This window comes from Mobula hypostoma, chromosome 29, assembly GCF_963921235.1.
Source record: "Mobula hypostoma chromosome 29, sMobHyp1.1, whole genome shotgun sequence".
Taxonomy (NCBI): Eukaryota; Metazoa; Chordata; class Chondrichthyes; order Myliobatiformes; family Myliobatidae; genus Mobula; species Mobula hypostoma.
This window is the reverse complement of record NC_086125.1, coordinates 413,904-430,213: the sequence shown is the minus strand read 5'-3', so window position 1 is coordinate 430,213 and position 16,310 is coordinate 413,904. Positions and strand designations below refer to the sequence as shown.

Below are 16,310 nucleotides of genomic sequence, written 5' to 3'. Positions count from 1 at the left end.
TTATCTCAATGCAATATCAAAATTCTGAGCAATTTTTAGCGCCATATCTAGAGAAGGATATGCAATGCCCTGGTGAGTGACCGGACAAGAATGATCACAGAAAAGAAAGGTTTAACATTTGAGGAGCATTAGGTGTCTCTGGTTTTGTTCTTGATAGAGTTAAGAAGGATGAGGGATACTTCTTCAGGCAGAGGTGCTGACTCTGTGAAAGTCATTGCCATACAGTGCAAGTCACTGGAAGTATTTAAGGGAGAGATTGACATATTCTTGAATGGTAAAATGTTTAAGGGCCATAAGAAGAATGTAGGGCAATGGGATTAAGAATTTAGGCATTGCTGAACGGAGGAGAAGAGTCAATGAGCCTAATGGCGTAACTTTGCTCTTAAATCTTATTATTTTATGATCTCATAACCAGATCAGCGAAAAATCTAGCTTGTTGAGATTAGATAAAAATTCAGCATGAACATTGCTTTAATAGCATGATTTCTTGTGATTGTATATTTGGTTCAAAGCTATGAAAGCTCTTAAATTTCAAATTAACCAAGAAACATGCTGTCATAATAGAATTATATCCTGCCATTTGTTATTCTTCAAGCTTTTCTGAAATTTTGTTCTGTAATATTTTCACCTGTTTGCATCTGTTTAGGTGGATCCAGATTTAGCCAAGACTGCCTTGATAAAGATAAAGAGTAGCTTCATTTGTCCAATTGAAATATTGAAACAATAAGTGAAATGTGCCAATACAGCCCAGTGAGGATGTGCTGGGGACAGTCCTCAAATGTCACCATGCTTCTGGCAACAAAGTAGCATGCTCTCAACTTAGTAACCCCTCAGCTGCATGTCTTTAAAGTGTGGGAGTACACCAGAGCATTCACAGGAATCTATGTGGTCACAAGGAGAAAATACAAACTCCTTACAGAGAGTGGCAAGATCGGAGCCCTATTGTGATCACTGGCATTGTAATGTGTAACTCTAACCACTGCATTACAGTGCCACCCTGGGATGAATGAAGATCTCGGAGGTACTTTGCTTTTACCTGAATTGAATTAGCATCTACTTTGTAGTTATTGATGATAGTGACAATGTACTGAGTAATGTTAGGGTGTTGGGAGAAATCCTGTGAAAAATCAGGTCTCCAGGAGTCATAGTGGAAAACAAGCAGTGAGAAAGAATGAAAAGGTCTGTTTAATTTAAGCTTTATTATACAATTGAATAAGTTACAAAATTTTTAAATGGTCCAGTGCAAAATACCTTGTCCTTCATAATAGCCCAGTGAAAAAGTAGCATGAATCAGGTTACTGTGGCTTCAGAGATTTGTAGTAGATTGGGAAGACCCAAGAAAAGCCAATACTGGATTTGGTCTGGATCTGTGTTACTTCATCACCTGATATATTTTTAGTAATTATTGAGCTGGTGTTCACACAGAATTCACACTCACATCTGATTTTCATGACTGTAGTGCCTAGCCATTACACACAATGATTATCCCTGCATTGTGACAACATGAGTGTGCAGCTCGAGGTAAATCTTGCTAGCCTTATTTGAGGTAATGGCTGAAAGTCTTGAACAGGAATTGCTTCTTGTTTGCATGCAATAAGGGGGAAGTCATTGCAGAAGTTTGAGAAGCTTCTAGGAAGGCATGACAGTGTGAAGAAAGTTGGACAACCAGATTTTCCAGTATAACTGAAAGGTTTTCAGAGAAGAATTGAGGTCCTCATTGTGAAATGGAACAAAAATCCACATATGTAGCTTATGAAAGGTTCAAAAAACTAGGTAATGATAAAGATCTAGAAGATTATAAGGCTAGCAGGAAAGAGCTTAAGAAACAAATTAGGAGAGCCAGAAGGGGCCAAGGGAAGGCCTTAAACACAAAATACTCTGCAGATGCTGGGGTCAAAGCAACATGCACACATGCTGGAGGAACTTAGCAGGTCGGGCAGCATCCATGGAAACGAACAGTCAATGTTTCAGGCCGAGACCCTTCGTGACGAGGGGTCTCAGCCTGAAACATTGAATGTTTGTTTCCACGGATGCTGCCCGATCTGCTGAGTTCCTCCAGCGTGTTATGGGAAGGCCTTGGCAGACAGGATAAAGGAAAACCCCAAGGTATTCTACAAGTATGTGAAGAGCAAGAGGATAAGACATGAGAGAATAGGACAAATCAAGCGTGACTGTACAAAAGTGTGTATGGAATCAGAGGAGATGGCAGAGGTACTTGATGAATACCTTGCTTCAGTATTCACTACGGAAAAGGATTTTGGTGATTGTAGGGATGACTTACAGTGAGCAGAAAGGCTTGAGCATATAGATATTAAGAAAGAGGATGTGCAGGAGCTTTTGGAAAGCATCAAGTGGATAAGTCACCGGGACTGGACAAGATGTACCCCAGGCTAGTGTGGGAGGCGAGGGAGGAGATTGCTGAGTCTCTGGCAATGATCTTTGCATCATCAATGGGGATAGGAGAGGTTCCAGAGGATTGAAAGGTTGCGAATGTTGTTCCTTTATTTAAGAGGGGGAGTAGAGATAGCCCAGGAAACGTTATAGACCACTGAGTCTTACTTCGGTGGTTAGTAAGTTGATGGAGAAGATCCTGAAAGACAGAATTTATGAACATTTGGAGAAGCATAATATGATTAGGAATAGTCAGCATGGCTTTGTGAAAGGCAGGTCGTGCCTTACGAGACTGATCAAATTTTTTGAGGATGTGACTAAACACATTGATAAGGTAGAGCAATAGATGTAGTGTATATGGATTTCAGCAAGGCATTTGACAAGGTACCCCATGCAAGACTTATTGAGAAAGTGAGGAGGCATGGGATCCAAGGGGACATTGCTTTGTGGATCCAGAACTGGTTTGCTCACAGCAGATGCGTCATATTCTGCATGGAGGTCGGTCACCAGTGGTGTGCCTCAGGGATTTGTTCTGGGACCCATTCTCTTCATGATTTTTGTACATGACCTGGATGTGGAAGCACAGGGATGGGTTAATAAGTTTGCTGATGTCACAGTGGTTGGGGATGTTGTGGATAGTGTGGAGGACTAGCAGAGGTTACAGCGGGACATTGATAGGAAGCAAAACTGGGTTGAGAAGTGGCAGATGGAGTTCAACCTAAATAAGTGTGAGTTGGTTAATTTTGGTAGGTCAAATATGATGGTAGAATATAGTATTAATGGTAAGACTCTTGGCAGTGCAGAGGATCAGAGGGATCTTGGAGTCCGAGTCCATAGGATACTCAAAGCTGCTGCGCAGGTTGTGGTTAAGAAAGCATATGATGCATCGGTCGTCATCAATCATGGGATAGAGCTTAGGAGCCGAGAGGTAATGTTGCAGCTATATAGGACCCTGGTCAGACCCCACTTGGAGTACTGTGCTCATTTCTGGTCACCTCACTATTGGAAGGATGTGGAAACCATAGAAAGGGTGCAGAGGAGATTTAAGAGGATGTTGCCTGGTTTGGGGAGCATGCCTCATGAATATAGGTTGAGTGAACTCGGCCTTTTTTCCTTGGAGCGACGAGGGTGAGAGGTGACCTGATTGAGGTGTATAGGATGATGAGGGGCATTGATCGAGTGGATAGTCAGAAGCTTTTTCCCAGGGTTGAAATGGCTAGCATGAGAGGGCACAGTTTTAAGGTGCTTGGAAGTAGATACAGAGGAGATGTCAGCGGTAAAATTTTTTATACAGAGAGTGGTGAGTGTGTGGATTGGGCTGCCAGTGATGGTGGTGGAGGCGGATACGATAGGGTCTTTTAAGAGACCCCCGGACAGGTACATGGAGCTCAGAAAAATAGAGGGCTATGGGTAACCCTAGGTAATTTCTTAGGTAAGGACATATTCGGCACAGCTTTGTGGGCCAAAGACCCTGTATTTTGCTGTAGGTTTTCTTTGTTTCTATGTTTCTGTATCCGAATTGACGCTACAGTAATTACAAACTTCCTTCAGCACGAATTGCTGAAGGCAGGTATCCAGGGCATTGACATGCATGACTCAAAATTTGAGGTCAGTTTCAGTCAATAGATTGAGAAATCTCATTTCTTAACAAGTCCTCTGCCTAATCACACACCGTTCCAGTTACACAACAATATCTATCAACTAGTGCTGGGACATAACATTAATTTTCTCAGTAGATCTCCACATTGTGCAGTGTTACTTGAACCGATGCACCCATATCTCACAGCTGCTACATATTCAGTCATGACTTTCATTGACTCTGTAACCAGAGAGAGACAGAGGGTAAAGTGGGTAAGATAATATGAGAGAGAAATAACAAGACAGAGACAGAGTGTAAAGTAAGTGGTGTGTGTGTGTGTGTTTCCAAGTGATGGGAATGACTGGAACCACTATATAGTCAACAGTCACAGGACAATCATTGAAAGTTATTGCACTTACACCTAAGCTGCCATTTTACAACTTACTCCTCAGTCACCTCACTAATTCTTTTGATTCCAAGAAGAGTTTGGTGTAAACTGTTGTAATTTTCATGCCTTTCCTTACCAGGACCTTATCTCATAGGTAAGTTAGCAACAAGGTAGGGGTGGAGAAATCAGTAAGAATGTGTAAAATGCTTTTTAAATTGGTTGGATGCAAAATGAGAACCTGAGGTGATAACCTTATGATATTGCAAAGCTGATTTCACATTACACTCCCCCAAATTTTAATTCTGGATGGGGTTAAAGTTGCTCAATTTAAAACTTTGAAAGTAGCATTTTGTAAGGTTTGTTTGTGCTACTTATCTGGGTAAGTCAAGGTCATATTCTAAATCACAGACAAATGCGAGATACCATTATTCTTCCCGGATTCCCAGGTTTAAATTAACTCTTGATTAAACAACTATGGACAGTGAATATTTGTTTATGTTTTAAAGTTCGCAGAAGAATAAATATCTCATTTGTTAAATATTAATAACTGCAATGAGCTCCTATATAACGCAGTGGCATGATTTGGGAAAGTTTGCCACAGCGAAGCACTCACCATGGGATGGACTTCTCTGTTATTTGCTCTCTTGGTGTCTCTTCCTGCATTATCCCTTGGTGACCCTCTGTAAGTATTAGGGAATAGTTCAATTTAATGTACATCATATTCTGGTATTTCGAAATTTCCTGTTGTTCAGCACGATCAGGTGATCTCTCCTATAGATTAGGTGGAATTTTCAGAGATAGATAGGCTCTTGATTAGCCAGGGCATCAAAGGATATCGGGAAAAGGCAGGGGAGTTAGAATGACTGGAAGAATTGGATCAGCCATGATTGAATAGTGGAGCAGACTCGATGGACCGAATGGCCTACTTCTGCTGCCATATCTTATGGTTTTATTTTACTTCTAGTTAGTACCTCATTTTCTTATTAAATCCTAGTTGTTTCTCAATAGCATTATTTTTCTTTGTGCTTATGTGCTTCAGTCAAAGGAAAAATCCTAGACAGTCTACAGAGGCGATTCATTGGGTTTATCCATGGTGAAGGAATTCTATTACTCAAAGCGGCCAGAGACTCTTGGGTCTGTCATCCTTAAAACAGAGTTCTCATGATTTTTTGATCTATGGGAGGCATTAAATCAAACAAAATTTTTAAAGTTTAATTTCATTCAGGTACATTATTAAATCTAATTAAATATATTGGTAAGTATATGAAGATTTAAGGCTATTGGCAAAGATCCAATAAGACATGAAGAAACATTTATTTACACAGTGGAATTGGAAATATGGTGAAAGCTGATTCAATATTAGTTTCTAAAGGAATTGATAATCCTGGAAGGGAAATGAATTACAGTACTTAGAGAAAAGAATGGTGCCACACATTTCAAAGAGCCAATGCAGGTTTAATGGGCAATAGCTAATTGTGATTCAATTACTTATGCCACTAAGCACAAACAGAAACTGCTCAGCTGAAAATAGTCACCCAATGTACCGATCCCAGATAAAATCACTTCAAATCAAGACAAGTCACTTTAGGTAGTTAACTTCTATAGAAAAAAATAGTTCCCAGCAATAACATCAGCACACCTGCTCACAGGGAACAAATCCCAAGATGGAAATTCAATCCTACAGTGTAGCATAGTCTGCAGTTTTCAACACTGTGCTATTGATTCTGCTAATCATTTCACATTTAATATAACTTTAGCTCAGCCTGAAACATTGTCCATTATTCTCCTTCATAAATGTTGCCTAACCTGCTGAGTTCTTCCAGCATTTTGTGTGTGTTACTCTTGATTTCCAGCTTCTTCAAAATCACTTGTGTTCATAACTTCCATTCCTTTATGTCCCAGCTGGAACTCACTGATATCAACCTTAATACATTTTATTCTGACTAATATTGATGTAACATTATTAAACAACTATTTGGTTGTTTTTAATCTAAGTCACAGAATTTGGATCAAAAAACAGGAGGTTACTAATGAACAATGAGTCAGTATTAATTGCTTTTCAATTAATTTTATGCCTTTTATTAGGATGACAATATAGATGCAACTTAAAAAAAATCCAGTGCAGTGTTTTTGTCATTTTTCCCAGCCTACTGCTGACCTCTGGCACCCGATTAACTTAATACTTTTCAATTCTCTCATTGTGAAGGAAAATCATTTTTCACTAGATCATTTTAAGCTTTTGCAACAGGTTCCATTGAATAATGACAATTATTGGAAAAGAACTATGCATACTTTATCATTGCAATTACAATTATGCTTGAGAATCATATTGGAAGTTCAAACTGTGTAGTATAATTTTGTGCAGAGCTTTGAAATAATTTCCTTCAGGGTAGTGACACTGATTTATGATTTGTCCTCATGATTCTGACTTTGCTCTGAAGGGATTATGGAGGAAGATGATTGAAGGGGCCATTTCTTCACTTTCATCAGATTTAAATTCTAGAACTCCCTCTCATGTTGAGGGAGTAGCTTCATGCCATGTATGCTTCACCATCTTCATAGGTACCTAGGAAGAAGAATTAAAATAAGTTTGTTCCAGCCACACACATCAACGTTGCTGGTGAACACAGCAGGCCAGACAGCATCTCTTGCTGTCTGGCCTGCTGTGTTCACCAGCAACGTTGACGTTTCGGGCCGAGACCCTTCATCAGGACTAGACTGTTGTCTGAAACAAGATACCACAGTGTGTGTTATTATTAACTGCAAGGTTACTTTCGGAGGAGTGAGAAGGAGTGTTTGTCATACTTAGACATGGAATCTTACATTTAACTAGACTGTGTGAGGATGGTAAATTTATTTCTCAGCAGTTTATATGACGATCCAGTAGTTTCAGATATTGAAGCAAGGTCTTCACTGAAGCTATCTAATTAACTATTTAAATTCCCCAGATCATATGGTGGGATTTGAATCCAGGTCAGGAATTTAAGCACTGTGCCCCTATTTCTTTCAATACCTTCGTTCAAGGACTTAGATTGGCTCTTTAGATTGCTTTCTACTTAAGTATCTTTTATTCATTTCATGTGCCTGGATGGCCTTAGTTAAAGAAAATGGTTATCACTCTCTTCAGATGGCAATTAGAGATATTCAAAAATCTGGCCTTGCCCATGACATCTATATTTTATAATAAAGAAAAACACTTTCTTGATTCCTGTAATGAAACATTAATTTTCCTCATTATTCCTACAGATATACACTTATTGCTCCCAATGTTTTCCGAATTGAAAGTGAAGAAACTGTGATTGTGGAAGCTCACAATGTCAATTTTGATATTGATGTTAATATTCATTTGATGGTTTTCCCTGAAAATAAGGATTTGTTATATCAAACCAGAATACACTTGACATCAGCTAACAACCATATGGCTTCCGCCACTCTTAAGGTAAATAGACAAATACAGTAACCCACTTCAGTCTTTTAATGGCTGTTCAAAGTAGTAGCTTTTACTTCAAGCATAAATGGGGAGATCTTTCTACCAATTTTACTGCACTTTCTTATTATCATTCTGTAAGTTATTCAGCATTTTGAGGAAAGGGAGAGATTCCTGATTAATTACAAATTCTCTTTATATCTTTCCAATTTATCTTCACATGAATGTCAGTAGGGTTCAGTTTGTTGATGAATACAAAGCAGCATCATGCTCTTGCGCTTATTGTAAATTCAGCTTGTTGCAGAAGGTTATGCTGGAATTTCAGAATTTGTGTATGTTGTTAGTTACTAGAAACAATAGAAGGAAACTGCAGATCCCTGCTTGTCACTGCCCATGCTGATACCTGTAACCTCCATTAGCTTCACATGTCTCAAAGATTTTTCCATGCCAATTCTGCTCCATTCTGTGTCCTCCAGACCTATTACTTGACTAATGAATATCTACGTTTTCCATCTGGTAACACCTTCAGGACATTGACAGGCTACTCAGTGATGACGGTTGCAGGGTGGGTATGCATTCTTAGATCAGTAGTCTAAATGTGAACTATAGCAGAGACTGTTGGTCGGAGTCATATTTCTGAAAATCAGTTCCATTGAAGTAGATTTCAGAAGTGGAGTCAAGTGGACTTGACTTGACTCAAATGTTTGATTGGTAATCCACAGTGCATTTAATACTACCAAAGCAAGATGAATTTTTACACCATGTGGATTCCTCATAGCCTGGGTTTGGAGTGAAGGATATTGGGGGTAATACAACATTTAAAATTAAACACACTGATTTTGTTGATTTTTTAACTTTTGTTAGATACCTGCAGAAAAACTCTCAAAGCTATACAGAAGAAACCAGTTTGTGTCTTTAGAAGCAACATCGGATCGTTTTCAATTGCAGAGTGTTATCCTAATGTCACGCCAAACAGGACACATCTTTATCCAGACTGACAAACCAATCTACACACCATCTCAAACTGGTAACTATCGTTCAAAGATTCAAAGTATATTTAATACCAAAGAATGTATAAATTATACAACCTTGACATTTGTCTGCTTACAGGCAGCCATAAGCAAGAAATCTGAAAGAACCTAATTAAAAAAAAAGACCAACACCTAATATCAGAAAAAGAGAAAAAGAAACACAAATCATGCAAACAATAGAAGCGGCAAAGAGCATTCCAAACCAAATTGAGTTCCAGATCCAAATCCCTGGAGCAGGCCAGAGTAGGCCCAAAGCCTCAGTCTAAGTTCATGATATTTGCAGAGCAAATTGGCGCAAAGCTCATAGATACAAAGAACTGGAGTTGGGGCAATCTCACAACCTCAGTGAAACCTTGCCTCCAGTCCTGACACCCTGCCTTTTCAGTCTGCCTGTGCTAGTGTTTAAATTGTCCCTAACATAAGATCGTGCCTTGCATTAGGACCCTGGCCCTGCTGCAGCAAACACTCTGGGCCTAAACCATGCTGCCCAGCAATTCATTCTGGGCCTAGACCGTGCCGCCCAACCCGATGCTGTTCTCAACCTCTTCAAGTTGGATTGGTACTAACAGCGACCCAACTTCTCACCCAGGTTAATTGAGCAGCCATGAAAACTCATGTGCCTTGACTCCTCCTCTCTGAGTCACTCACTCCAACTCCACCCGTGACTAATTTGCAATTACCAGCATGGCCCATCCCTCAAATTTGCTTCACCTGTAATTTCCTCTTCATTGTTTGCGGTGGATAATTTACCACAATTTACTTCAGAAAAGGTGTTATTAATGTTTTTAGTTGAATTTCTTGCCTTTCGAACTACCAGTAATTTGTAACCTTCAGTAGTGCCATCTTAAACCAGAAACTAAACTGAAAGGTTTTACAACCAAAAGGTTTAACATCGCTGTGTGGGAGTTGTGAGAGAAGCACTTATGACTGAGACCATAAAATATATTTTAATCAATGTGACTACTTCCCCGTATCTCCAATGAATCAACTCCTTACCCTCCCGAATGATACGGAGTTCATCCAACTCCAATTCAAGTTCCTGAACACAGTCTATAAGAAGCCGCAGCTGTAAGCACTTCTTACAGATGTTGTCTTCAAGGAAACTTCAAGGTCGCCTTAGCCTCTCACAGATCACAGGAGGAGCAGTCCTTTGTCTTGACTGGCATACTCACTGCTCTAACTATGCAAGAAAAAAGAAACTTACTGGCAGTTTACCTTAACCTTCAGACATGATGATATGGCGGAGCAGACTTGATGGGCCAGATGGCCTAATTCTACTCCTCTATATTATGATCTTATAGACTTATGACCTTAACCTTCACATGTCCACACTGAAGCCTCTTGCTCCCCACTCTAACCTTGTCCCTCCCAGAGTGGCTGCTCCCACAATGACCTCTTCACTTAAAACTAACCTCCTTCCATATGCCCTTGCCAATCACCTAATAAGCCAAATGATGTGAAGTGCTACCGAATGTCCCGATAGGCCCCGTTCACTTTTTAAAAATGTTGTGCTCACACGCACGAGCAATTCAGTCACATCAAAGTAATGTCTGGGCATCATTGACAAATGGAGCCAACATTGCCCATTCACTAATTGCCCTTGAAAAGATGACTTAATACCAGGGTGGTTATGTTACTCTGCAAGTCTAAATATCTCTTAATGCAAGTTCAAATATGACCACAAGTCCTGAAGTATTTGAATTTGATTAGTTAAGGAAGTTTAGAAATGGAATTTTTATTAAAAAATCTTGATCATGGATATTATTCAGAGAAAAGTTTAGCCCAAGAACTTAGAAATGTCATTGGGTCTTCATTGCTCTCTAACAAGACACTCAGTCATACCAAGTTGTACCAAATACTTGGGTGATAATGTATGTAAATTTACTTTACTGTATTCATTTTTGCAATACAGGATTCGCTGTCAAGGCTAGCATTTATTGACCTTCCAAAAATGACTTCAAAATGTAGATGTGAGGGTCCTTCTTGAAGTACTACAGTCCTTCTAGTGAAGGCATTTTTAGTGCTGTTGAGCAGAGAGCCCTTGGTTTTAGACCTAGCCACAGTGGAGGACTGGAGATGTATTTCCAAGTGTGGATGATATGTGAGATGTTGAGGGGAAGCACCACATCACATACTGCCTGTGGTGGAGGTGTTCGTGCCTGCTGCCCTAGTCTTCACTGGTGATCAAGGCAGAGGGCTTGGGAGGTGCTCTTGGAGTAGGCGGGGCAAAACAAGTAGTATCTGTTCCACATTGCACCTGGTGATAAGGGGAATACATGTTGAGGGTGGTGAATGAACTCGTCATATGGGCTGCTTTAGCATCTTTGTGCAGAGCATGTTGAAAATAATGACAGTACACTTATACAGAAAAGTGGAGATTATTCCAGGAAAAAATATTTATTTATTTATTGAGCCACAGCATGAAGACATCTTTGAGCCATGTAACCCAGAAGTCCCCTGATTTAATCCTAGCCTAATCATGGAACAATTTACAATGACCAATTAACCTACCAACCAGTACATCTTTGCACTGTGGGAGGAAACTGGAGCACCCGGAGAAAACCCATGTGGTGATGGGGAGAACATACAAACTCCTTACAGGCAGTGGCAGGAATTGAGCCCAGGTTGCCAGTACTGTATAGTGTTGTGCTAACCACCAAACGACCATGTCTTCCAAATCCTTCTTGACTTGAGCTTTTTAGATGATGGAAGGGTCTCGGGATATCAGGCTGTGAGTCACTCACCGCAGGAACCCCACTCTCTGACCTGCTATTATAATTAGAGTATTTGATTTACTGCTCCTGTTGAGTCTTTGATCATTAATGACCCCCCACCTATTGATGTCAAGGGAATAGGTGATGGTAACACCATTGAGTAGGTGTTTAGATTGCGTAGTACAGATTAATTTTTGTGTTGTACTTTTCTCTAGTGCTTTATCGCTTGCTCTCAGTGGACAGTGAGCTGAAACCGAGCAGAGCCCCAACAATTGTTGAATTTGTGGTAAGACGTTTTGTTTTATAATTATCACTAAGTAACAAGTTTCCCCTCTACAGTGTGTGAAGATTTGTAGTTTCTCTCTGACACAATTTGTAAAGGTATTGTTCTGACTGGAGCAGAGGAATGAACAATAAACGATGGCATTTGCAGCTCCTGAGCAGCTAATGATGAACATGAGATGCATCACAGTGGTCAGGTCTCTGGCACTGAGTCTGGCTCTGTGACTCAGAAGGCAAGCGGAGGGGGGGGGGAGAAGGGGTGAGCTGTGATGATAAGGAATTCATTAAATAGGGGAACAGAAAGGAGGTTCTGTGGGTAAGAATGAGATTCGCGGATGGTATGTTGCCTCCCTGGTGCCAAGATCTAGGACATCTCAGGTTGAGGACTCAGCATTTTTAAGGGAGGATGAACAGCCAGGGGACGTGGTCCATGTAGGTACCAGTGACATGGGCAGGACTAATGACGAGGTTCTGCATAGGGAGTTCAGGGAGTTGAAGACAGGATCTCCAGTGTTGAGATTTCAGGATTGCTACCCATGCCACACGGGGGGTGGGGGGGGGGGTGGTGGTGAAGGCACAACTAGGAAGATTATACAGATTAGCATGTGGCTAAGGAATTGGTGAAGGAGGGAGGGCATAAGATTTTTGGATCATTGCAATCTCTTCCAGGGAAGGTAGGACCTTTACAGAAAAAAAAACAGTTGCACTTCAACTACAGGGGACTAATATCCTAGTGGGAAGGTTTGCTAATGCTGCACAGTGGGGTTTAAATTACAGCTACAGAGGGATGGGAACCAGAGTGCCAGAACAGTTCATGGAGAGGTTGTGAAGGCAGATATCCTCAGGCAAAGTCAGGAATCAAAAGGTTGAACACGGTGCGACTAGTGTCCTGAGGTGCATATATTTCAATGCAAGTATTGTAGGAAAGGCAGATGAACTCAGGGCATGAATCGACATCCAGAAATATGATATTGTAATCGTTAGTGAGACTTGGTTGCAGGAGGGGCAGGACTGGCAGCTCAGTATTCTGGGATTCCATTGTTCTAGACGTGACAGTGAGAATAGAATTAAAGGAGAAGGGGTGGTATTACGAGTGGGGGAAAATATCATGGCTGTGCTTCATCGGGACAGGCTGGAGAACTTGTCTAATAAGGCTTTTTGGGTGAATCTGACAAATATGAAAGGTATGACCACATTAATGTGGCTAAGTTATAGACGACCCAACAGTCCCTGGGATCTAAAGGAATAAATTTGTAGGGAGATTGCAGGCTGTTGCAGGAAACACAAGATTGTTGCAGAAGGTGATTTTAACTTTCCACATATTGACTGGGAATCCTGTACTGTAAAAGGACTAGATGGGATAGAGTTTATCAAATGTGTTCAGGAAAGTTTTCTTCATCAGTATGTAGAAGTCCCAGTGAGAGAGCATGCAATACTGGATCTGCTGTTGGGGAATGAGACAGACAGCTGAAAGAAGTTTGTGTAGGGGAACACTTTGCATCTGGTGACTACAGTGACATTAGTTTCAAAGTCTGGTCCATGGATTGAGATTCTAAATTGGAAAAAGGCCAGTTTTGATGGTATCAGAAATGATCTGGCAAGTGTGGATTGGGACAGGCTGTTTTCTGGCAAAGGTGTACTTGGTAAGTAGGAGGCCTTCAAAAACAAAATTTTTGAGAGTACAATGTTTTATGTGCCTGTCAGAATAAAAGCTAAAGATAACAAGTGTAGGGAACCTTGATTTTCAAGAGATTTTGAGACCCTGGTTAAGAAAAAGAAGGATGTACAAAGTAAGTATAGGCAGGTAGGAACGAATGAGGTGCTAAGAGATATAAGAAATGCAAGAGAACACTTAAAAACAAAATCAGGAGGGCTAAAAGAAGGCATGAAGTTGCTCTAGCAGACAAGGTGAAGGAAAATGTAAGGGATTCTAGACATAGAATCTTTAAGAGCAAAAGGATTGCTAGGGGTACTCTGGAAGATCAAAATGGTAATCCATATGCAGAATCAAAACAGATGGGGGGAGATCTTAATTTTTGTTTGCATTTGAATTTACTCAGGAGATGGACGCAAGTCTGTAGAAGTGAGGAAAAGTGGCATCAACTTCATGGACCCTGTCGAGATTACAGAGGAGGAGGTGTTTGCTATCTTGAGGCAAATCAGGGTAGCAAGGTGTTCTCTAGGACCCAATGGGAGGCAAGCAGAGATATTTAAATAGTCCTAGAGACAGGAGAGGTACCAGAGGATTGAAGGATAGCCAATATTGTGTTCTTCTGTTTATGAAAGTATCAAGACATAATCCAGAAAATTATTGGCCAGTGAGTCTGACATCAGTTGTGAGAAAGTTATTGGAAGGTATTCTGAGGGACCAGATATATAAGTATTTGGATAGACATAAGACCATAAGATATAGGAGTAGAAGTAGGCTATTTGGTCCATCGAGCCTGCTCCACCATTGAATCATGGGTTGATCCAATTCTTCCAGTCATCCCCACTCCCCTGCTTTCAACCCATACCCTTCAGTGTCCTGCTAATCAAGAACCTATCTATCTCTGCCTTAAATACACCCAATGACTTGGCCTCCACAGCTGCTCGTGGCAACAAATTCCACAGATTTACCACCCTCTGACTAAAGTAATTTCATGGACTGATTAAGGATGGCCAACAAGGCTTCGTGTGGGTTAGGTTGTACTAACCAAATTTATAGAGTTTTTCAAGGAAGTTACCAGGAAAGTGGATGAAGGCAAGGCAGTAGATATTGTCTATGTGGGCATTAGGCAAGGCATTTGACAATATCCTGCATTGGAGGCTGGTCAAGAAGGTTTGGTCGCTCAGCATTCAAGAAGAGATAGTAAATTAGATTGGACATTGGCTTTGTGGGAGAGGCCAGAGATTGTTAGTAGATGATTGCTTCTCTGACTGGAGGCCTATGACTGAAGGTGTGCCTCAGGAATCTATTCTGGGACCCCTACTCTTTGTGATTTTTATAAATGACCTAGATAAGGAAGTGGAGGGATGGGTTAGTGAATTTGCTGATGACACAAAGGTTGGGGGTGATGTGGATAGTATAGAGGGCTGTCAGAGGTTACAGCAGGACATTGATAGGTTGCAAAACTGGGCTGAGAAGTGGAAGTTGGAGTTCAACTCAGATAAGTGTGAGGTGGTTCATTTTGGTAAGTCAAATATGATGGCAGAATATAGCATTAATGGTAAGACTCTTGGGAGTGCAGATCTTGGGGTACGAGTCCATAGGAGACTCAAAGCTGCTACACAGGTTGACTCTGTGGTTAAGAAGGAATACGGTGCATTGGCCTTCATCAACAGTGGGATTGTGTTTAAGAACCGAGAGGTAATGTTACTGCTATATAGTACCCAGGTCAGACCCCACTGGAGTACTGTGCTCATTTCTGGTTGCCTCACTACAGGAAGGACATGGAAACCATAGAAAACCTGCAGAGGAGATTTACAAGGATGTTGCCTGGATTGGGGAACATCCCTTATAAGAACATAAGAACATAAGAAATAGGAGCAGGAGTAGGCCATCAGGCCCGTCGAGCCTGCCCCACCATTCAATAAAATCATGGCTGATCTGTCCGTAAACTCAGCTCCATCTACCTGCCTTTTCCCCATAACCCTTTATTTCCCTACTATGCAAAAATCTATCTAACTGTATCTTAAATATATTTAGTGAAGAAGCCTCAACTGCTTCCCTGGGCAGAGAATTCCATAGATTCACCACTCTCTGGGAAAAACAGTTTCTCTTCATCTCCATCCTAAATCTTCTCCCCTGAATCTTGAGGCAATATCTCCTAATTCTAGTCTCACCTACCAATGGAAACAACTTTCCTACTTCTATCTTATCTATCCCTTTCAAAATTTTGTATGTTTCTATAAGATCCCCTCTCATTCTTCTGAATTGCAGAGACCATAGTCCCAGGTGACTCAATCTCTCCTCATAGGTTAACCCCTTCATCCTTGGAATCAACCTGGTGAACCTCCTCTGCACTGCCTCCAAAGCCAGTATATCCTTCCTCAAGTATGGAGACCAGAACTGCACACAGTACTCCAGGTGCGGCCTCACCAGTACCCCGTATAGTTGCAGCATGACCTCCCTGCTCTTGAATTCAATCCCTCCAGCAATGAAGGCAACATTCCGTTTGCCTTCTTAATAGTCAAGTCAAGTCAAGTCTATTGTCACTTTCCACCATAAGCTGCTGGTATAGTACACAGTAAAAATGAAACAATGTTCCTCCAGGACCATGGTGCTACATGAAACAACACAAAACTACACTAGACTACGTGAGACAACACAAGGCTACACTACGCTATGTAATACAACACAAAAACTACACTATACTACACAGGACTACATAAAGTGCACAAAACTGTGCAAGGCAGTACAATAAATAATAAACAAGACAATAGGCACAGTAGTGGACAAATTACAATATAATAATAAATGATGTAGATGTAAGTCTCGACTCTGGGTATTAAGGAG

At 40.8% G+C, this 16,310-nt stretch overlaps 1 protein-coding gene across 1 annotated transcript in view; it reads left to right on the top strand.

Annotated features, from left to right (window-relative positions):
- Positions 1–4,915: 4,915 nt before the first annotated feature.
- Positions 4,916–16,310, top strand: part of LOC134339400 (complement C3-like) — a 219,169-nt gene continuing 207,774 nt past the window's right edge. The window contains exons 1-4 of the mRNA XM_063035863.1: positions 4,916–5,040; positions 7,605–7,797; positions 8,650–8,812; positions 11,746–11,816. Of these exons, the coding sequence (XP_062891933.1) occupies positions 4,973–5,040; positions 7,605–7,797; positions 8,650–8,812; positions 11,746–11,816 (495 nt within the window). The 5' untranslated portion in view covers positions 4,916–4,972. The remainder of the gene's footprint in view (positions 5,041–7,604; positions 7,798–8,649; positions 8,813–11,745; positions 11,817–16,310) is intronic.